The sequence below is a fragment of the Platalea leucorodia genome (assembly GCF_965183815.1).
Source record: "Platalea leucorodia genome assembly, chromosome: 8".
Taxonomy (NCBI): Eukaryota; Metazoa; Chordata; class Aves; order Pelecaniformes; family Threskiornithidae; genus Platalea; species Platalea leucorodia.
In genome coordinates this window covers 35198136-35221192 of record NC_138830.1, presented here as the reverse complement: position 1 = coordinate 35221192, position 23057 = coordinate 35198136, and the positions used below count along the sequence as shown (strand labels likewise).

The window sequence follows — 23057 nt, the reverse complement described above, 5'->3', positions numbered from 1 at the left end:
CGTGTGTCTGTCTGCCTGCCTGCCCCTCTGCTACGAGGCACTCTGTCCCTTGGTCTTGCCAGCCTGGTCCAGTGACCCTTTGGCTTCCCCTGTGTGAACTTCCCTGGCCAGTCTATACCAATCTCCAGCATCATTTGCTACGCTTCCTTGGGTTATTTTGTTGCCTATGGCTTTAAGGAGCCCAGACAGGAGTGTGGCTTATCTGTGGGCTTGAGCGGCCAGTGCCTCTGCAAACAGATACATTATCATGTGAATGTGGCACAGGTCACGTAGGCCAAATTCACAGTCATGAGAGTGACCTTCCTCTCTTCCCCCAGCAACAGAAAGCTCAGAGTCATCGCACTGTATGTCAGGCAGCGGCTCCAGCGGCTCTGACAGCGGCTGCGTCTCCAGCATCCCACAAGAAAGCTTCTGTGAAGACATGGGCTCACCCCCCTACATGCCCCTAGGCTCACAACACAGCTCTGCAATGGAGGAGAAACCCAGGTTCACAAACAGCCAGTACATTTCTGCAGTAAGTGCAAGCAGCCAAAATACTCTCTTCACTTTGCCTGTTCCTGCAACTGCCTCCCCAGTTCAAGCCACTGCCCCTTGTGGGGGGACTGAAGATGCTGCTTTTGGGCTAGGAGTCACTGTGGGGAAGTGACCTTTCCTCTTGCAGAGACTTGCCTCCTCTGGGGCAGGCGAAAGCCCCTCTATTTTCAGACCCTCCCCTGTGGTGGCCAAGATCCCTGAGGAGATGCACTGGGGAGGACCTGCAGTGCTGGAGGCTACACCAGGAGGAGATGCTGCACACACAGGAGCTTTAATGCTGTCATGAGCTGGGGTACATATGTAACCTCCTGGGATGGATGGAGCTCTGCTGCAGATCCTGCTAAGCTCCTTTCCTGGGAGGTTTGGGCCTTTTTCGGGGAACGAGGAGATGGAGGAGCAGGAGCCTATCACTCTAAGATGTCAATGTGTCTCCTCTTGTGTTCCTGAGAGTTGTCAGCTGCTTCCCTTCCCACTAGCTCGTGTCCTGATGCTGTTGTCCTCTAACCCTGTACTAATGCTGGCTTCTCTCCTCTGCAGAAAGCAGGCCAGGTCACCATAAGTCCTTCGACAATAGTGTGAGCCCCTCTGCACACGTATACCGCCTAAGGAAGTGGAGTTGTTGTAAGTAGCCCCTGAAGGGGATTTTCCAACAGCTCTGAGTGCTGGTCAGGTTTGTCAGTAGCTCTGAGTCAGGAGAACCTCACCCTTTGCTTCTCGATGAGAAGTTTTCCACACACATTCCTGACTGGTCTCTGAGGCTCTGATTCATCTGGTTAGAGAAGACTGGTTCCCACAGAGATGGCTCCCATAGAGCCATCGCCTTAAACAGCCGGTCTGATGCCTCCCGGGTTTGAAGGAGCAGAAGCAAAACAAGCAAAATCATTTTCAGGTAGTAGAGGCTTCAGCACCACCTAGTCATCAGTGTTCAGATGAGCTTCTTTCCTCTGAATGCTGCCCAGCTGTCTAACCACTAATCTGTTTCTTTGGCTATTTGCCAAAATCCCGCTCTTCGTTAGTCCCTCTGAACTGCCGTGGGGAATCCACAGTATTCTCCCCAAGCTGGATTTATCCCACGGTTTCCTTTGAACCTCAGAAGGAAACTGCACGTCACCAGGCAAAGGAACTTGCTAGGTTATGGTCAAGATGTCCTGAGGGAGCTGCCAGATGTTGCTCCTGTACTTACTGATTTCTGGAGGATGCCTTGTCTGCGAGGAAATCGCTGTTGATCTGAGGAGGGATGAACCCTGGCAAGACACGCAGCCAAACAGGGCTTCCTACGTGTGGGTGGCAGCCCTTGGAAAGTCTTGTCAGGCCCCACTCAAACTAGCCTGCTTCTGGCTCAGCTCTTTCCTCTCTGTCCTTAGGACTGAGCCTCCTGTTTCACAGGGAGCAGAGGGGTGTGAACATGAGAGAGGCAGGCTTAGGGCTTCAGTGGTCATGGCACAGGGTGGTAGGTGGCTCATAGGTTTGGCACTGTGGGGGTGTTAGAAGCACGCAGGCCCACAGCTTGTGATCTGCAGGTGCAGGAGTTCATAACCAGCTAAACAGAACCAGCCAAGGTTAAGATTTAAGATCCAGAGCCCCTTCTGGGGGCGGTCACAGACAAGACCTTTGAAGTGGCCACAAAAGCAGTGGGGTTTGCTGGCCCACTGTTGCTGGGACAGCAGCACATAGCCTTTGGGTAAGTCCTGAGGTGCAGAGGCAGCCGCACTTCTGCGAGGCTCTTCCAGTAAAACATTCTTTCCCCACCAAAATGCAGCTCTGACAAACAGTGGTTTTCAAGCGTTTTTCAAAATCAGTGCTGGCTGGGACAGAGGGACCTGTGGGATCCTGCCGTGTCACGGGCGTGCAGCCAGTCTAACCCATTGCACGGTGCTGTGTTCCAGGTTTGATTGCCATTTCAAACTCACTGAAGACCCCAGGCCTCTGACCAGCAGAAGGAGACAGTCTTCACCTATGAAGATACATATATATATATATATTTTTTTTTTTTTTATACATAATCAGGCTCTTTCAAACAGTCCAAAATCTGACCTCTGGCTGGGGGGAAGCCCCAAGAAGGTTTCTGTCAACTACACGTAATAGCTTTGGTGTGGATGGGACCTTGGGCATTCAAAACTTGTTAGCCCTATATTTATGAGTAATAAGTAACATAGTAGTTTGGAGAAAAAAAAAAGTATTATTTTTAAAGCTATGAGCTGTACAGATTTTTGTTACAAGTGACTCTGTTACTATTTGTTCTGTAAGCTGCACACTTTATAAAGTTTTTGGAAGGGCATGAAGAGAAACCGAGGTATTTAAGAAAAGTAGTGTAACTTTCTGTTTCAGGGTTATACTGACCTGGAGCTCAAGATTTAACGTCCTTCCTTATGTTCTGAATATGTCTATCATAGCAATAATTTATTTTCTTGGCTTAACACTTCTGTTTTAATAAAAGCAATTTCATTGCTACAGTGAATTGTTTCTTCAGATGATTCTTCCAGTGCCTCAGTGCTGAGCTTATCTCTGTCTTAACCATCTGTCAGCTCTTCAGTCTCCCTGTGCAATTTCTGCTCTAACCAACTGCCAGCTGAACCATGTAAAACCTGAGCGTGTTCCCCAGGAGAGGGGGAGGATCCCAGGCGGCAGCACATGGAGACTTCCCTGATGCCGGTGGGAGGGCCGAGGCAGAGCGGGGAGGTCAGAGCAGCCAGCGGACGTCGCTAGGCGTGACGACGAGGGAGCTGTCTGGCGGAGGTCTGAAGGCACAAAGCCCCTTACCCCGCGTAGCCGCGGTCCCAGCGGCAAGTCTCTCTCGCCCCGCTGGGCCAGGTTCCGGTCCTGCAAGGTGCGAATGGCAAAGGTTAAACTCCTTGTCCCAGGCTGTGCCCCGGGCCTTGGGGCGAGGGGGACTGGCTGCTTGCTCCGCCTCTGCCTCAGCCCCTCTCCGGGTACCTCAGTCCTACCCCGGTGGCTTGTCTGAGGAGCTTTGGGAGCTTTGGGCGGTGGTGGCATCTGAGACCCACAGGTTTTGAGCGTAATGGGCTGATGATAATGCTGAACCTTAAACGCACGTTGTTTCAAGTAGCACAGTGTAACCGGAGGACAAACGTGCCCTGTGCTCCAAGGCTGCCTGTTCGTGAGCAACACCAAAGCTCACTCTGTGGCTGACACACAGTCTCCCTGCTCTTAGAGGAAATGAAAATTAGCTTTTTTGGAAACCGTAGTTACTTGCTGCCAAGCTCCTGTTTACTCCTGGTTTATGGAGTGCTATAACTCAGGCTCCCCCAGATGGGAGAGCAGTGGTGTCACATTTAGCCTGAGGAAGAAGATGGAGCCGTAGTTTATTTAACTGTAGTTTTCTCCCTGTAGCTGCTGGGATGGGGGAGCTGCCTGGCCCTTGGCAGTGCTGTGCTGTGGTCTCAGATGTTAAACCTCAGCCACCTGAGTTACCCTCAGTGTAGAGACCATGCTCCTTCAAGTCTGGAAATTCCTGTACTGTACATAAAACACTTGTTTGTTTTTAATAAGCTGGATGTTTTTTAAACCTTGTTCTTTTCTTAGACAGCAAAGAGAACACAGTTTGACACCTTTGTACAAAATTGTGTGGAAAACGGTTGCACAGGGAAGATTTTAGAAGTTACTATTTTAAAATAACCGCTAAGTTAATGCAAGATTTTTTGGGCTGTCAAGACAGCAATAGCTTATGGCACAAGAGGGAGAGAATTTACTAATGCAACAAGAGGAACATGAAACTTCCTGAATTTCTCCGTTTCAAAGGTTTCTGCATTGCTGGAAAAACCTTTAGTAATGTTTACCTGACACTGTTTTTTCAGGGTTTGATTGATTTGTCTAATAAAGGTTATTTTCTTTATATGAATTGTGTTTGCATTGTATCTTGATTTCAGCATGGGAACTGGGGCTGTAGAAGAGGAAAGAGGTGTGCATAGAGAAGAGTGATTTTCCCTGGGGCATCTACATACTCTCTCAAAATACAGGTTTTGAGACCAAAAAAAAATCATGTTTTTTAATCAGGGTGTTAAGATGAAAGTGAGGGTGACTTGCTCGAGTTCACACGATGAGAAGTGTCAGCTCTCCTCCCCAGGGCTGCAGAGGTTTTAAAACAGGAAAAGCAAAGTGCCACGTCTGCACAACGTGCTTAAAATAAACCATGAAGTAACCGCTCTAGACCTCTGACTGTTATTCTGATTTTATTGGGCAAATAATATTAACAAATATGTTAGCAGAAAAAGGGGATTCCATTGTTCGTTTTGGATAAATAAGGCCCCAGGGAGGGGACAAGCTTTTGCCCAGCTGCTGGCCCAGCATTTTCTAATTGAGGGTGCTGGGGAGTCACCCGCGTGCGACAGCGAGTCTGCAGCCCGGGTCAGGAGTGAGATGAACGCTGGGTTGTGGACAGAAACGCGGCATGGCTGCCCAGGCAGATGGCGAGGGACAGCAGCCCTACGGGTGCCCCGGGCCAGAGCTGCTGTCTTGTCTTGTGACAGCATCATCATCTGTTAAATAAACCCCAGGTGTCACTAATACAGAGATAAGGCAGCTCCTCCTTCGTTACCTACAGCAGAAGGCTGCTACAAACATTCCTGACTGAACAAAGTCACTGTTCAATGTTAAAAGAAGGCTGAGCAAAAAGGCTTTCTCTCACCCAGGCAGGTGAGGTGTGTACCCTCCCCTCACCTGCCACAAGAAAATAAAAACATTTCAAAAAGTGGCTGGGTCAAATTTTTATTAACGTTCTGTGAACTTACATTGCCAAGGCAAAGTAGGAGACTGATCTAGCAAACCCTCTCCGGATCAGCAAGTCGAGGCAGCGGCTGTACTTCCACGCGAATGGCAGGGTAAACTGAAAAAGCACAAAACCGAGGCCACCATTAAATCACGGAACTGCAGACCAGCAGGATCGCCAACTCTGTTCATTTCTTAACAACCCTGGAAGTCCTCTGCCATCTTTTTTTTTTGTGGGCAATCTAAACTAGCAGCACAATTTTAAGATGTTAAGACTGTACATGACGTTAGTCATTTTGCACTGTAAAATGCCCCACCACCACCACTCAACTAACTCACTCTGCAAACAAAACTGGCAACAGTGACCAAGTTTAAACAGAAAGCCAACAGCATTTAGAAGAAAAAAAGGCTGAGCCGTACAGCATCACCTGGTGGCAAATGCTACTTACTTCCACCCACTGAAGTAGCTCTTCATGAACATTTCTGTCCCCTTTAAAGTACTCTGTGTTCAGTAAATCAGCAACAAACTCCCTGGGTGTGATCTGCCGAGTCTGAAACACAGACCACGACACAGCCATATCAACAGGCGGGTGCGCTCGCAACTGCCCAGCTTCTGCCAGTGAGCGACGCCCCGTGTTAGTGAAATTACCCGTTGGATGGCGACGTTCCCAGCCCGGCCTCGGCCAGAGTTTATTATTAGTAAGCTTAAAAAGGATTGGTGTGAGGGAGCAGGGCTGGAATCAGTTGCACATGCACACGCGGACACTAGCGGAGGAAAAGGCAAGGGCAAACTCTCCCACACGGCTCATCCGGGCTGTCAGGAGCTCGTACCTACCCAAAGCCTGCTCACGAGGGTCCCCACTCTGGCTGTGATTTCTTTGGGATCCTTCTGCCTCACCGAGTCCAGGATGACATCGGTCAGGAAAAAGTGGCACTTCCTGGCGTAGAATATCTCCTCATGTGAGAGAGCAAAGCTAACAAAAACTATATCTACAAGGAACAGTTGAACGAACACAAATGCATTAGTTGTTAAAAAAAAAAAAAGGCTGTGGTTTCAGCATTCACCATTTCAGGTATCCAGCCTTTGGCTTCTTCAATGCCTTTCCTGCCCAACATTTTACTGCAACTAACGGCCAGCGTTCAAATCTGAGCTCCATGTAAGAGTTTGCCTGAATAAAAACTGAAGATAGCTTTCAGACCATTGCGTTTTTCCTGATGCATTAGAGCTCCACTGGTAAATATTCAAGGCACCTGCGAGGTTAGGCAGCTGCTGCCCAGCTCTTTTAAAGAATTAAATGTAAAAGCGGTGGTTCGGCTGCGATACCCTTAGCTACTCAGCTAGTCAGAATTGACAATAAACCATGACAGAGGGAATGGCTTTCATACTTAAAAACTCTGCAGTGAGATCTTAGCGCTATTTACAGTTCCTCACCTTTGGACAGTGCTTGTGCGTTTGGAGTCTCCAGCTGGCTGCCACCCAGCAGAGCGCTATAAACAACACTCTCTTCGTTGCTGGTACAAAAGCCATCACTGCCCAAAACCGGGGGATGTTCAACTTTAAGAATCAACCCTACATTTCTGTCGTCTGCCAGAGCAACGCCGGGTTGTTTGCTGTCCCTTGTTTCTGTGAATGAATACAGGTTGAGTTTTACCGCAAACCTGGGTGGGTAGTAACGGGCTAAACACATTTGTAAATATGCCCACAATATTGTCATCTTCTCTCTAAAGTTATGCCTTGTTCTGTCTTTATTCTGTCGTGATGTTTTGCCAGGTAAGGTGATACATCACTAGACAGTAAATGACAACCTTTACACGAAATAATTTGCAATCTTAGATATAACTTCCCTCTTTCTCATGGAAAATTCAGACAGAGTAACCGTTACGCGCTGCTTGACAGCACCCAAGCATAATTCAGTCTGGGATTCTTTCATGGAATATGAAAGAGGTTTTTTTTCTATGAAAATAATAATCTGGCTTGCACTGCTATAGTAACAAAAATATCCACAATGATGATTAATACATCTTGCTCTGCCACAATTCTGTGAAAACCTGCCGTGTTACCCGCAGTGGAAGTGGTGCAGGGCAAATCACACCCTTCTCAGGGTGTCAGAACTAGTCTTGGATTGAGACTTTCCACTGAGGTTTCTTGAGTTTGCATTTAATATCTTGGCTTGTCAGGCAAATCTTTTTAACTCCTACATGTGCCTGTGGAAACTTCTGGGTTTAGCATAAAAATCTTCCAGTCTTTATGCTAAATTACAGATTTCTGTAACTAACCAGATAGATAACTTAAGCACATCAAACCAGGTTCACTGTTCCTTGCATAGCTCTAAAGGCAGAGGAACATGGAGACAGTGAAAGAACAATGCATTAGTGATAGTGAATCTAAAAGGAGCTCCACCTTTTGGCAAACACGCTTTTAGTATTAAACTCTGCATAGAGAAGCAGTAAAACCCAGCCCTTGCTTAGCAGCTGGCAATCAACTCACTGTCTTTTAGATAGATCATTTTCATTTGCAAGGTCTTGTCTCTTCCTTCACTGGGAAAACTTTCTATATGAGCAGAAGAACAAGAAAAAGCTTGAGACTGTCACTGAAATTCATCAGCATGATGAACTATCTTATTTATATAAGTCATTTAGTTAATTACTCCCATCACTTTTGAAAACAACAATCACAAAGCAGTCATTTACCTTCTGGTTGCTCCCTGTTTATATTCTCTGCATTGTTTCGTACTGCGGGAGCAGTTTTTATGGTGCTGAATTGATACGTTCCAGCACTTGGAGTAACTGGCAAACTCTGTGTGATCACGTATTGCTCCGGCAGCTCTGCTTCAGCCCCAACCTCGTATTGGGTAATGTGATTGTTTCCTTGAATTGCAAAGCTTATTTTCCCAGGAGAAGAGGCAATAGGAGCTTTGACACCCCTGTCCTTTTCAGGAGTGTTGCACAGAGATAGAGTCTCCATGGTACAACTATCAGACCTTCTCATGTGCTGAAAATCACGCCTCTTGGAGCTCACCGCGTCCCATTCCTTTACCAGGGAAATTAATTTCTGGATGTGACTTGCTGAGTCTTTACTTTCTACTTTCTTTGTTAAACTGCTTCTCATTCCTCTCTTCCTTGGCGGGCTTACCAAATGTTTGTAATAGCTGGAGCTTGCCAGGCTGTCCGAGGACGCGTCGTATCCTCCAAGTGTATTCCTCCGCTTTGTCCCTCTCACCTGTGAAATCATTCTGGAATACTTTGTCTTCTCCACACTGGTATCTTGCTTTCCCTTCAGATCTTTTATATTACTCCATGTATTAATATAGCATTTACTGGAATCCACGGCTGTACATGAGTACACCTAAAAATACAATGAAATGTTGTTGTTTCTAATTGATATGGAACAAAGTGTAAGTTTTGCCTTTCCTAATAGCTGATATATTTTACTCATTATAATACAAGAATTTAAGGATTGAGTTCTTAATCCTGGAAAATGCGTTCTCACTTCTGGGGGGGATACAGTGCCTTAAGGGTCTCCAAACCCTGCCCTGATAACTCAGCACTGATGTTATGCTGTCCTGAATCACCTCAGTTCCTGTACCTGAATGTTGCTAAACCTGAAGATAGACACTGGAGCGGCCAAAGCACAGAGGCAGCACATCAACATCCCTGCTACCTCTACAACTAAGATAATGTTGATTATCTGAACTGACAGAGGCACATTCTGTACAGGAAAGATCGTTAGGCAAGTTAAAGCAAGCTGTGCGACCACTCTACTGTGTTAACATCAGCGATAAGCTACAGGGAGGAGCAGTTTGATATCAGTGTGTAAATGCTACAGAGGCAACCCCTGCATTTCACCTTTCTCTAGTAGACTGAAGGCAACTTTCAGTTGCTGGTGACCAACCAAGGACTAAAAGTATTCAAAGACTTAAGCAGAAAGTCCTTTTCCTTGTTCCACTGACTTCAAAGACTATAAAGTTTCTGCAGGACACTATCTTGCCTCTGCACTGCTTAAGCTTGCTGCTCCCATCTTTACCACCTAGGAACCAGGACATCTGGCTTCTAGGTCCTCCTTGCCCAGAGGGGCAGAACCCGTACCTCCTGTGACCCAGCAAAGTACCCCGGTTTCCAAGCCACACTGAAATCTGCATGAAAACACTTCCCACCATTGGGGACAGGGACTAAGTGACCAGGAATGTGACGAGACCAAAAGGAGAATCTAAAAGAGTGTAGGCTTGTGGGGTTTAGACCAAGCTAACACAGACCAGAGGATCTTGACCTTGACATTTATGACTTCACAGCATACAGTCATCAGATAAAAACAGAAATAAAAGCCCAGCACTCAGGACACTCCTTACTTCTTTTGGGTCTTTGCTGAACTCAAGGTCCTTATTCCAAGACACAATACTTAATCTTCTACATGGAAAATAAACTTCATTGCACAATTCATTGTTCTGGATCCATAATCTAGAAAATTATTATTTACAATTGTTATACAACTTTTTCCAGGAGTGACACCCAGTCAACCTGTAAAAGTAGCTGCCAGGACTTCCAGTCACCATCGGCTCTATGTATATCACATTCATTATTATTATGAGTTACTTTTAAACTACGGGGGAATGGAAGGAGTTCACAGTTATCACTAGTACACAATACAGGGGTAGCAAAGGACCAGGAGTTTTCATCGGTTGCCTGTGATGAGAATTTCTGAAATGCGATGCTGCAGATATGCAGGAGACAAAAATGATTTCTTCCAGCATCCACAAAACCTTCACCAATGGATTTATGTAAGCCATGTCTACCTGACATCAGATTTGGAGTTTTTCTGTCTTTTTTTGTGAAGAGGTTCCAGACACTTCGGGGAGCAAGCTAGTCAGACTCAGGTCAACCATCTACATTCATGGTTTCAAAATTGAATTTTGAGTCTGCTTAAGACACTCAGCTCCTTACAGTGACTGCCTGAGCTGCACAGCAGTTTCTGAAAACGTGAAACAACTCTGGAAGCACGGAGTAGCAGCTGCTCTCTGTCTCCTACAGACAGATTTGACAAGATTGCCTGTGGAGCTGACCGATGATCTAGCAAAGAACTCTAGGGACGAATCCCCAATTGTTTTACTTTGTTAGAGGCCTTTGGTGTGTATGATAGAGAGGCTGGCACCTTCCCTGATGGGAAAGGACCAAAGAGCAATGGAAGATTCTATGTTAGAGTAAAGGTAGCTAAAACCTCTAATAGGGAATGTAAAATTTTGTCATTTACATGTAGAGTGCTTCAGAGTTCGTCTGACATCTTCCTCTTGCTCTACGGGTATAGGAATGTGAGGTTAGGCTCCTGCACTGGGATGAGGACGTGGGGGAACAACATTTAGGATTTCTTCTTCATAGAGATGTACAATAAAATCTAGGAACTGCTGTCACCACTGGTGGGATACTGGTAGCTACCACTGGTGTGTCCTACTACTGCTCATGGCAGTAAAATGAGGTTGGAAATCCTGATGCAAACAGCCCATAGCATCAGAACCTGCTGCAGTGACTCACAATCTTCTGGAAGGATTTTAGTGGATATATTTTGACTTTAAAACACCTAAATGGCCTGTTGAGCAGCCTAAGTAAGAATCCACTAACTTCTAGAGCTCTCTTTAGAAAAATACTGAAGAGAAGTGCTATGCTAGGTCATCTTCTGAAGTACTCTGCATTCAGGAGTTGAAAGATCTCAGTTCTGTGGACTTTCCAGAAGGCCTACATTTTAACATTTTGTCTGTCCCTCTAATGAACACAGTGGAGAAGAAAACACTAGTGTTTGAAGATTCACAGATTTTATAAGGCCAGAGAAGACCACTGCGATTATGAGGCCTGGTCTCCCGTAACACCGAATGCTAATTCCTGTTTTAATTGCAAAATAGCTTTTAGAAAAACATCCAATCTTATTTTTAAAGCTGTCAGCAATGGAGAAATAAGTCTCTGAGAAAATGGCCAATGATGAATTAATATACAAAAAGTTATGGCTTATTTTCAACATCAATTTGTCTAGATTTAAATTCCAGCTGGTCTCAATCCTTTTCTGCATCAGAGAGATGACATTCTACACTCCTCTGCAGTGCTGGCAAATCCTGCAGTGGGTCTGCAGAAACCAGCTGGGGCTTGGCAAAGCCAGGGCTGAGCCAAAGCTAATAAATCAGAATGTCTCTGCTCAGTCTGGTGTCTCTGTACAATGGTTTCCAGCCTGCATTGCAGTATTCTCAATATCTGGACTTAGGGAGGTATCTCAGTTGCCTTTTTCCTTGGTCACTAGAGGGCTGACTGAGGACTATTCTGTTACTGTTCCAGTACCCAAATAACTGATGGGGAAAAAATGCGGTCCAAAACATAGAGGAATTTCTCATCCTCCAGTGGCTGTGTTTCAGAAGGAAATGAGAAAATTGTGCTCCTTTCAAAGGACAACCACTGCTAGGTCAGATGAAAGGACATTATATGACAGAAAATAAAAAGAAAGAAGAGAATTGTTATTTACCTGTATGCATCAGAGTGATAAAGTGCCTCTAAAAGAGAAGGGATCTGGTACTCCTCTGCTTCTTGACAAAAGAGAGGCCATTCTCTGTAAGTTGTGAATAAACTGAACTGTAAAATCACTATGAAAATCTTAACACATTATCTTTTCCAAATATATATTAATTTTGGAAGCTCAGGCAGTCACTACGCTAAATGAAAGATGCATTCACACAAGTAATTTTTCTTTTAACAGATGGACAAATAGCTATCATTTTAAATACTGAAAAGTATACAAACCAATTTTTTTTGTTGTTGTTTCACACCTGGCATCCAAACAATGAGAAAAAAAAAAAAATCTGTTTTCATTGAAATCAATAGAAATCTTTCCATTGACTACCATTGACTTCCACAGAGTCTGAATTTTATATCAGGAATCTCAAAACAGATGGCACGCTTTTGAAAAGGTGCAACCAAAATAAATGAGCTCCTAAACCAGAGGTGTTCAGCAGCACCCCTCTGAATCTTTGTGAAACTTATTTCCAATACTTCTTCCAGCTATTGCCCTTCTACTAATTAAGTGAAAACCTCTGTCCCCTCTTTTTTTTCCTTTTTTCTTTAATTAACCATGGGTATTGATGATAAAACCCGATTCTGAGAAGCAGAAATCCTACTCTGCTCTGTGACACTCATGAAACTTTTCTCACGTGGAAAATTCACCGTGGCATTTTCCGTAGGGAATCCCATAAAGGGCGTTCATGGGTTCGATGAACTACTAGGAAATCCACCATTCCCAGAAATACTCTTAGCCCTAGAACATGATTATCTCTGCCAGGAAGCTATTAGCATTGTGCTAATTTACTCAATTTACACTCTTTCCAACAATTCCCAGGCATGGTTTGGCCATTCAGATGTTCTTGGAACTGTTTGCAGTGGACAGGAGGAGTGAAGCCACCATCTCCAGCAGGTTAAAGCAGATCACTAGCAGAAAGGCAGCTGGCCTCAGTGACCAGAAACATACTTAGTTTGCTTGTATAGATATAACTGTAGTGTCTGACATCTGGCTGCCTGCCTTTCATGTCAGACGTGAAAGCAACCAGTGGTTATTATATCAAAGAATCCACTGGTGTAATATTTCTATTGACTTTGGGGAAAAGAATGAAAATACATACTCCTCTTGAAAACAGCTAAATGTGCTAAAAATGACCACATCAGCTGGTGATCTGTAGTGGATATTCCGCCTACTAGAAATGATCCAACAAATAAGGGCTTCAAGAACTGAAGAGACCAAAAGCTCTTCTGGTGCCAGGCAGACCTTCATTGCCAAATGCAAAAAAGTTGTAGTGTATAGTGGTGGCAGAAGCAAGGAAGCTGCTGCAAGAAGCCATAGGGCCAAAGGGTCAGTTCTGAGCAATCTCAGGGGCAAGTGAAACACGTTGAAGGAATATCCTTAGGAGACCGGTGTTTTAAGCCATCTCAATTTCTGATGATTGATAAAATTTAGACACCTAATAGACTGATAGGCACATGGAGGGAGAGCGCCCTCTCCTCTTTAGGCACCCCATGTTCCTCTATTCCTGTACCACTGCAGTTTTGGAAGATATATTTTTCAGCATTAGAACAGAGATACCAGTAGAGGGGGCAGATGGAGTATTTTTCAGCTGGACTAGCCAGACTTTGCTGTCCCTGCCACATAAAAAGACAAAAATCTGAAGAGGGATGCAACGATCTCATCAATAAACACATTTTCCTTTTTGCTAAAAGTGCACACAATGCACCAATCTGTGATATACCCTGCAGTACAAGTGTCTGGCATATTGATCATTAAAATAAAGGCATAGACACTGAAACAAAAACATATCTCACAATCTCTAAATCCCAATAATTTATGTTTAGATAGAATAGTTTACTTGAGGACTAAAAAGAAAAGTCTTTTGGATAATATATCTATGAAAAATCAGAAGACAAATCCCCATGCTTGCTTCCCCTACAGCCATCTAATAATATAAAAGCAGCACATGAATTCACTCTTCTTACTTAAATTCAGCTGGCAAAAACAATTTCCCAAGTCTTAGGAAGTTGAGAACGTGCCGAAACATTTGCCCGTCTCCATGAATTAGAAGACTTTGACCATACGTGATCCAACAGACTTTCTTGTCGTTTGACAGCAGCTCTGGGTACTACAGAAATAAAAATACATTAAGACCAGATTTCTGGTGTTAGTCACAGAGAGAAAGAAATCCAAACAGGATTTTTCCTTTCTTGGTAAAAGAATTAAAGCAGTTCTATCAAGGCTATTTATATTATTAGTCAAGATACTTATATTATTAGCTCAGAAAGTACTTTCTTGGGAAGTCCAAGATTTATTTCCATCAGGTACTTGAACATACTTCCCTTAGTATAAAATGCCCAGTCTACATGTGATGCTCCGATAATTCCAAGTTTTCAGGTCAAAATCATTCTAATATTTCTTACTACTAAAAATACAGATTCTAGTCTGTAGAATTATAAATTCTGTCTAGGAAGGTTCATGTGAAGGCAATGCTAGGACATTTAATTACCCATACCTTCAATAAAGTCTGTAAGTAAGTTTCATACCAGTTACTTCCTACATAAACTTTCACAATCTGATGGAGTGAGTATACGGATACTTCTGCTGTCCAGTCTGCATCTAGAGATGGGGTAACAATTGGAAAGGTGACAACAAAAATAACTGCAAGTAGTAATTATGTTGTTATAGATACCAAGTTAATATGATATGGGATTTCACATCAAAATATTGCAAATAATAATTCTTTGAAATAGCGAAGTAATAGAGTGTACTCGTGTGCACACAGAGCTGGAACTCTCATGTTTTATTTAGGGGTCATACACAACTGCAAGCAAAAGGCAAGTCAGGATGCACTGTTACAGTAGCAGGCAGCTTGGTCTGTCCCTGCTGCAGCCAAACCACCTCTCCTCAATAGGTTAAAAAATAATAATAGCAAGAAGGCTATATGCATTAGCATAGCGATGTTCACTCTACTGAGCAAGCACATTTTTCTCACCTAAGGTAGGTGAATTTAAGTATACTGTTACATTGCCACAGAAAGAAATAATTTACTTCTGAACTATTGGAAATAAGGGGGAAATCTGAAAGGTCTTTGAAAGTGAAGCCAGCTTGTCAGGAAATGTAAAGCTAGTGGAATTCCAGGGCAACCTGGAATAGAGCTACTGCACCATTTTCCATCCTCACAAGGAGCCCTGCTTGGTTATTTCCTTTGAAAATGACGTATCAGGGCAGGTACAAGCCTCAAAGAGCAATTATGCACAGAGAGCAGATATAATGTAACAACTTAGGGTATATTTTAGTCTGGGTTCAGGCGACATCTTACCTTAGCGTGGCAACAAAAATCTGGGGCAGTTTCTGTTGAAATAATTAACAATATAGTTCACTTTCCTATTTATAGTAAGTCAGTCCTGGGACACCATTTTAGGAAAATCAAAATACATTTGCATTCAAAAGAAATTGTTAAAAAAAACCCTAACTTTGAAAAGGGCTCCAACATGGACAATTTTGTTTCTTATGATAGCAGAGGCCTTTACAGAAGATAAAGGCAAGCCATGCTCTTAAAGAAATTATTTATAGGGCTATGGATAATTATATAAATAGATTCTATTATCTCTAAACAATGAATAAACTAGCATATGCTTGTCAGATGTAGCATCTATAATGGGACTAGCCATCTTCCATAACATATGCACAATTGAAGCATCATTTACTGCTAAGACCTTTGTGTCACAAAGTCAGTTTTTTCTAGCATGGGTTATCCAACGGGCTACACAATAATGACACAGAATTCCGTAACTGCTGTTTCAATTTAAGATCAAACCCTCTTTCTTAAGGATTATAATTCCATCTAAGAATTGGTAAGATTCACTCCTTTCTACATACGCACCTATTGCACGGTGGGGCAGGCAAGAATACTTCAAACATAAGCCACTTCACCTTATTCTGGTGAAAAATGCTCAAAACTGGAAGGATAAGCATCCCCTACAGAAAGACTCAGAGGACCTTGAGGGTGGAGTAAACTGGAAGTAAGGTCACAACTAGAAAATAAGAAGTCAGACTTGCAAATAAACAATAGGAAATACAGTTAGGATCCTACAAGCTGAAGTCTGAACCAGGAAGCTTGTGCTTGGATGGGGCAAAGGGATGTCTGCACTCACTGATCACAAAAAGATTGTTTGCCACCAATGGAACAGGGAACTGCATATGAGACTGTAGGATGTACTGAGGAAGCTAACTCCAGCAGAATTAGTAGTAGCATGGTCTAAAATATTGGAGAGGTTTCAACTGGATTACCTTGTACAACGCGTGATTAGGTTTATCTTTCCTGGAGCACATGGCATAACAGAAAAAGTGGAAAGAACTGGCTGTGTTCAGCCTTAGGAAGAACAGGTTAGAGGAGGATCTTATCACTGTCTACATCTAATGGGAGGGTGTAGGGAGGACAGAGCCAGATTCTTCTTGGAGGTACAAAGTGCTAGGCCAAGAGGCAACGGAAAAGAGTTAGAACATAGGAAATTACATGTATGACTTTATTTAGCACAAGGGTAGTTAACTACTGGAACAGGAGCCCAGAAAAGCTGCAGGATCTCCATCCTTGGAGCTTTTCCTGGCAAGCTCCTGAGCAACCAAACCTACTTGACCATGCTCTGAGCAGAGAGTTGGACTAAATGACCTCCAGATATTTCTTCTGACCTCAATTCTATGAATATGGGGAAACTAGGATAGGTGAAAAGAAAAATCCTTAGGTTAATCAGGGAATCGTATTAACTCTTGTTAAAAAGCCACAATAAGGGCTGACAGATGTCATGATTTTCCTATAAATGCATTAGAGTAGAAGTGGAAACAGCATTTAAGTTAAAGGTCAGTTTTAGCAAGAGCAAAATGTGGCTATGACTGCACTTAGTCTGGAAGTTAGAAATAGATTCCCTGGTGTAATAACAGGAGCTGTAAGAACATTCCCACATCAGAAAAGTGGGAGCAAAAGAAACCTTGCTATCTTTCAGGTAGAACATGTTCAGATGAGAGCAACTTGGACTATTTAAGCTTGAAGGAACTGTGTTCAGCAAATTAGTTTAGTCATGAATAAAACTGGCAAGTTTAGCAAGTAAAATTGTCCCAAAAACATGAATAGTACTACCTAAACCCAGTGTAAACTTGCTCTATATTTCACCTAGAACCTAATGTTACTACTCTAGTGTTCACTGATCAGCAACAGCCAGTTAATAAAGCAACAGGGTAGCAGTAGATCTTTGGAAAACAAACACTGTCAGTCAGTGAGACCTTCAGGTTATTTTTGTACTGTAACAATCCCTCAAAAGTAGATGTAAATCATTGACTGATTAACTGTATTCAGGCAACACTGCTCATTCTACTTTAAAATGAAACAGTTCTTGAGAAATCTTGACTTACTATAATCTCTGCTCTCTGCTGGCATCTGTTGTTTCAGATAGCACTTTAACGCATCCTTCATTGGCTCATATGTGGTGTCCCTTTTGTCTAAATAAGCACAGAGCTCTTGGATTTCAGAAATGCTTTCAGTGAGAGGAAGTCGGCAAGTTCCCAGCCAATTCCTATCCAAAAGAAGAGGAAATCACTAAACCTCTTATCCTTGCTTTATATTTTTACTGCTTATTTTTAATGAGTACAAGTCAGGAAATATGATTTCTCCTAAAAATGTTTTTTGCACCTACTGAGATTTACTTGTAACTCTCCACATCATTTTTATATTGAGAACAATAGTACATCGACAAATAAAGCTATTGCAATGGAGCTGTCAAATAATGATCTGCAATAGTTTTGAATAAAACTTTTAACGCGGTATTTCTCCTACACTAGATCATTCACTAGTGCCAACAGCAAGTGCAGACAAGATGCGAGGAGCAGAGATGAGCTGACTGTATGTTTGACCTTCCTGTTGTCTTTCTGTTGCCCTTTACAGACTATTATCTGTTTGTGGTAAATTTAAAGTTGGTTAAAGGTGCAGGAAGTTTTTCAATCTGTGGTTGATAGAAATACACACGGCTGAGCATTTAATTGTGTGGCAGGCTTGAAACACAACCGATTCATTGTGATTTCTTTTGGTTTTCTTTTCTTAATTCAAATCACAACAAGCAGGTGAAAGAAAATAGTAGACAGTTTTTAATAGAGTGTGTTAAAATGTGTGATTTAATGGCTAGCTTTATGACTCACCTAGTGAGGATCTGCGTTTAAAAAAAGATCCCTCTCTCACAGCAAAAATGTCTGACCTCTACATTTACATTTTCACCAATTTCAGGAAAGGGGTGCTAATGATTCACTTAGGAGCCATTTTCCTATACAATAGGGATTTTATAAAACCAGTACACTGGTATGGTAAGTCTGAGCAATAATGCTAACAATATGGAGAAGTATGTCTCAAAGGACCAAGTTCAAACACGGTGTTCAGAAGTCTGCTTTCTTTGTTGGACTAGACATAGCAGTATGACTTTTCTATGGCTTCAGAAAAGCTTGTACCCATAGGCATTTAGATGATTTTGAAAATCCCAACGTTTTCCAAATGAATGGTAAATCTTAAGTTCTAAGAACATCTGATCATTAAAAAGTTTACATATACTACTTTGGAATTTTAGCCTTACTAGCCGATAACAGAAGAACACCAGCTCCTGTAATTATAGTTATCTGCAAGTTTAGCTGAAAATGAATACTACAAATACTGAATGACAGGCTGCTGCGAACAGGACTCCTTTTCAACCACAAAAGCCATGAGACAGCCTTTTGAAAGAACCTTATGTTATGTTGATACTGCCTATATGAAGGCAGGGTGGGTACCTGGCATGCTGGAAGAGGACGCCGTCGCCAGAGAGGTGCAGGCGGCTCCTGCCCAGGTCGCTGCCCACGCGGAGCTGTCCCAGAGCCGAATCCGGGTAGTTGGCCAGCAGCCCCAGCGTCATGGCGTAGAGCGGGGACCGTGGTAGGGACCCCCCTGCCACCGTGCCCCGCCGTTGCCCAGCCCCCGCTGTGGAGGGGGACACTATGGAGCAGCTGCCTGCAAGGAAAGGAGGTTGAGACCGCGCCCCAAGGTCAGCGGTTAATAATCACTGCTGTATTTTCCACTATTTTCAACATTTTATGGAAATGAGCTGCTAACTCACCTCAGTGTTGATCATATTAATATAATTTCCATTCCAAACACCCAATTTCACAATAAACTCAATGCATATAAGGAAGAAAATATATAGCTATGTACATTATATTACCTCTATACATCTTCACAGCATCTATTAGCTCAGGAATTCCCAGAATTAAAACTTCTTCCTCCAACGCATCTATGTTGGAGAAGTCATCAGGCAACAACATCTTCTCTGAGCGAAGAAAATTAACTTGAAAATAAAAATAAAGCATAGGGAGTGTGTGTTGACATCTTCTGTCCACTGTTCAGATCTAGCAAAAACAGGTTCTTATTATTTTCTTCAGTATTACTCTTCAGATAGATGGACAGCACGGAACACTTTGTCTTTGAAAACGAAATCCTAAAGACAAGGTTTAAGGTAGAGGAGACCAGACACAGTATAAACTAGGGGAAGCACAGAATTAGGTTTGTTTTATTTCTCACAGCAGCCTGAGAGATTCATGTAAGAGGTTTCCTGTTTGTTTGCTTGTTTTTTTCCTCCTAGGCACAGTCCCATCCCACTGTGCATTTAAACATGTGTTTTCCCCTATGTTAACATCAAAGGACTGGCAGGGCAAAACTGCAGTAATTTCTTACCTATCTCATCTGAAGATTCTGATCTCTAAAGAAACATTACTGAAGCTAGACAGAAACAGTTTAATATAAAAACTATTTAGACATGTCAGAATAATAATAAAAAAGAACAGTTACCTATGAAGCGGAACTCACTGCACTCGCACTCGATCAGGGCTGCATTCTCAAGCAGCCACAGCAAATTGTCATCCTTAACTAGTACAGGATATTTTGCCACCAAATCTAGTGGTAAAAAACAGTAATTCACCTCATCTTCCGTATCTAATAAAGGTGTATCCACTAGCCCTAGGGGAGCTCTTTCATGTAACCCTAAGCAAAGAAAATCAGAGAAAAATCAAGACATACGTAAAGAAAAATGGAACTCGGATATACACTTTGGAGATCTGACTAGTACAGAAAAGCCAATAAAAGTGCATTAATCTTGTGCAACATTTAATGTTGACCAAAGGATAGTCTTATAGTCCAGCATAAATGAATAAACATTTGCATGAGGTTTCCTATTTTTGAAATAAAGATGACTTTAAAAATAAATAAATAAATAAAAACTTTGCAAGACTAAAACGTTCCTGGCTTGCAACAACTGACAACAGTCCATGGGCATTCCAAAGGATGCAAAAGAATTTATCAATCTGGGACACTGACCTGTGAATACTGGACTGTTAGGAGGAATCTCTGATGGCTTGCTGGTACATTTTTGTGTTCTCCAGTAATTCAGAGATGTTCTTTCAGCTATTGGTGTATCCGCATGCTGGACATGTAAATTATATTTCTCCTCCTTCAAATTATCTAAAATCTGTCAAGATACGTAAAGTTTTTCTATTTACTACTTCAATTCAAATAATTAATCCACAAATCACAAGCAGCCATGGGAAAGAGTCTAACGCATGCCATGCTGTACTTCACATCTACTAAAATACGCCATGGAATATTATCTACAGACAAGAACAAATACATTCCTAAGCTTTAGGTACCTAAAGTTAAATTGAATGAACTTGTAGAGAACATTTAGAAGAACTTGCAATATAATTAGAGCCATTCATGTATTCCAAAAAAGCCAACTATTTTTCAACATTCAAGTTTTAATGACACTTCCTTGTGTTCTTGTAGCCAAGAACCCAACGCAAAGCCTGAAAGGCCTCTTGGGCTCTTTGTAGTAATGTCTTTAAGATAAGCTGTAGGAATTCAATGATTAGAAAGGGGAATCGATGTTTGGCTCAGTGATAGAAATGTTTAACAGTCTGTATTTCCTAATCTTTTACTGAATGATAAACAAATTATTTTAAACTTGGAACAAATGGTTACGTACTGTTGTAGGATATTAAGTATAAATTAACTTTAGAGCCACAGTTATGACTTCTAAAGCACATGTGTAAAACACCTTCATGAATTATTAAGGTTACACTGACAAGCATTTAAAAGCCAGAAAATGCAAGAATTCTAGTTCAGTGGAGTGTGTTCCTGGCAATACCACAATAGGTCCATGACAAACATGTGATCATGTATGGTTTGTTAATACAATTGACTACTGAGGTTTGGTGGTCTTGTTCTCCCAACCTATTTGGCGATGTTACATCTTTAAACACAGTCCTAAAAGAAAATCCAAAAGTGTTCACGTTAAACCCAAAATGTTAATATTTTGGGCTAAAAATTTCAAATATAGTAGCATCTTTGAGACAATTCCACAAAAAAAGTATTAGAAACCAAAAGAAATGTTTAGACTAAACTTAGAGGAAATCCAAATATTAATGTACGAAAATATACATTTCATCCAGCCAGGAAGTATGGACTCAGCCTTCACTGGCACAATGCAAAACTACACTGCAATTACAATAAAAAATACTTGTAGCTAAATAATAAATTAAAAATTCTTTACAGCCATCCACTTAATATTTCTGTTTATGCAGGTACAGAATAGGAGGAGAGGAAGAATCATCATTTCCCTATTTGACAGGATAGTGAATTCACTGGTGTCCCACTGGGATGAATTTGGTTTTGGGCAGACTCACCTTCTTCACATTCAAAGGTTCATATTCAGCAAGATCAATCAGTATAATTGTCATAAAGCACAGCAGCTAGCAGATAAAAGTCTCGGCTTACTTTACATTTAGTAAAAAAAACAAGTAATGACTGTTGAATGAGCTCTTACAGAAAGGTCAAGCGTTAAATTTGTAACATTTTCTGTACTCACCAACAGAAGCAGATAATTGAATGTGGCAATTATTTGTTTGGATACCTATCGCAAGCATTGATAAAGTGATGTACGCAAACGCCTTGACATCCTTCTACAGACAATATTATCTAAGAATGAAAAAATTCTAGAAAAGCCACATAGAATATCCCACTTTACCTGTAATAAAGGTGTCAGCTGCAAAATTAATGCTTGCTCATACAGTAAGTTCAATTCAGCAGAGCTGAAAAAAGGTAATTTTGAAGTCTGCATGTAATAATGAAGGTGCCTAAATATAAAACCATCTTGGTCAATAAATAATCTTGGATTTTCAGACTGATCTTGTACAGAAGCTTCTTTCCACAACAGAGATTCAGGAAACTGAGCGACTTTACTTTTGGAAATAGAGAAATACCAGCCACCAACATTAAAATTAATTAACTCTTCTTCTGCAGAGTCCATAATGCTCTCCGGTACCTTCAAACAAAAGAGGAAAACATATCAAGAGGCAAGAATGAACCTGTAAACTATGAAACAATGTGACCTTTTATTTTAAAACTCCACTGGGCTTCACATTTTATTTTCCATTCCATGGTAGCTTGACAAAAGATAAAGCATGGGGCAAATGACCAGAGCATTACCTTCGCATTCACTTGCGCATGCACATTCCTTGGTTAATATATGTTTATGGTCATGGGTCATGACAACTCAGCAAATTGCAAGGTTTTACATAATGTAATACTTACGGTTAAACCTTAGAACAAGCTGGTCTACATGTATACTGAGTTTGTTACACAGAACAGCAAGTGCAATATGATGAACGTTGTCCTTAAATATTCAAATAAAAGTAATAAAATGCAAATAAATATCGTATACCCTCCCACACGACCTGTGTGCTTATGGAAACACTTTTCTGTACAGTTAGTTACTATTTTAAGACGCAGTTATTTATTATTATGTAGATCACAATCCTCTTGACAAGACAGGAAAGAAAATAATTGTTCACGGTGAAAGAATGAAAGCACATAGGTGACTGTCAGCTAAGCAGAGAAAAAATTCACCTAAAGAGGGACAAGAACACACAGTTAAGGCCTGTAGCCAATTTTTTCATGTAATAACATGAAATCACAGTGAGATCCGAGTTAGTCTGTGGCCTACTAAAATGGACAAAAAAGTCAATTCAAGGCTGAAAACAAAACAAAAAGCCTGCCTGCCTTTCCCACAGCAGCTAGCCTCCAAAGCCAAGGAGACAGAGTTTGTATTGACAATGGAGAACAACATTCTTGCAGCAGAAAAAAAAAACATGGTAGAAGACGATACCTGATGTCTGCAATGTTTTTAGGCTATTTCTCATACAAGTGGCTGCA

General features: G+C 41.9%; 2 protein-coding genes across 2 annotated transcripts in view; one reads left to right on the top strand and one right to left on the bottom strand.

Annotated features, from left to right (window-relative positions):
* The window catches only part of PLEKHG4 (pleckstrin homology and RhoGEF domain containing G4), a gene marked incomplete at its 5' end in the record, with an annotated part of 60394 nt that extends 56001 nt beyond the window's left edge, over positions 1 to 4393 (top strand). The window contains one exon of the mRNA XM_082319069.1: positions 318 to 4393. Coding sequence (XP_082175195.1) covers positions 318 to 646 — 329 coding nt within the window. The 3' untranslated portion in view covers positions 647 to 4393. The remainder of the gene's footprint in view (positions 1 to 317) is intronic.
* Positions 4394 to 5278: 885 nt separating this feature from the next.
* Positions 5279 to 22152, bottom strand: KCTD19 (potassium channel tetramerization domain containing 19; the record flags this gene model as incomplete). Its single annotated transcript, XM_082319068.1, is given in 16 exon segments — positions 5279 to 5377; positions 5709 to 5810; positions 6095 to 6249; positions 6692 to 6845; positions 6851 to 6883; positions 8393 to 8605; positions 9606 to 9714; positions 11756 to 11839; positions 13768 to 13910; positions 14298 to 14401; positions 17192 to 17352; positions 18590 to 18776; positions 19018 to 19140; positions 19641 to 19832; positions 20166 to 20316; positions 21871 to 22152. Coding segments are annotated over 16 exon segments (2292 nt in total).
* Between the last annotated feature and the right edge of the window lie 905 nt (positions 22153 to 23057).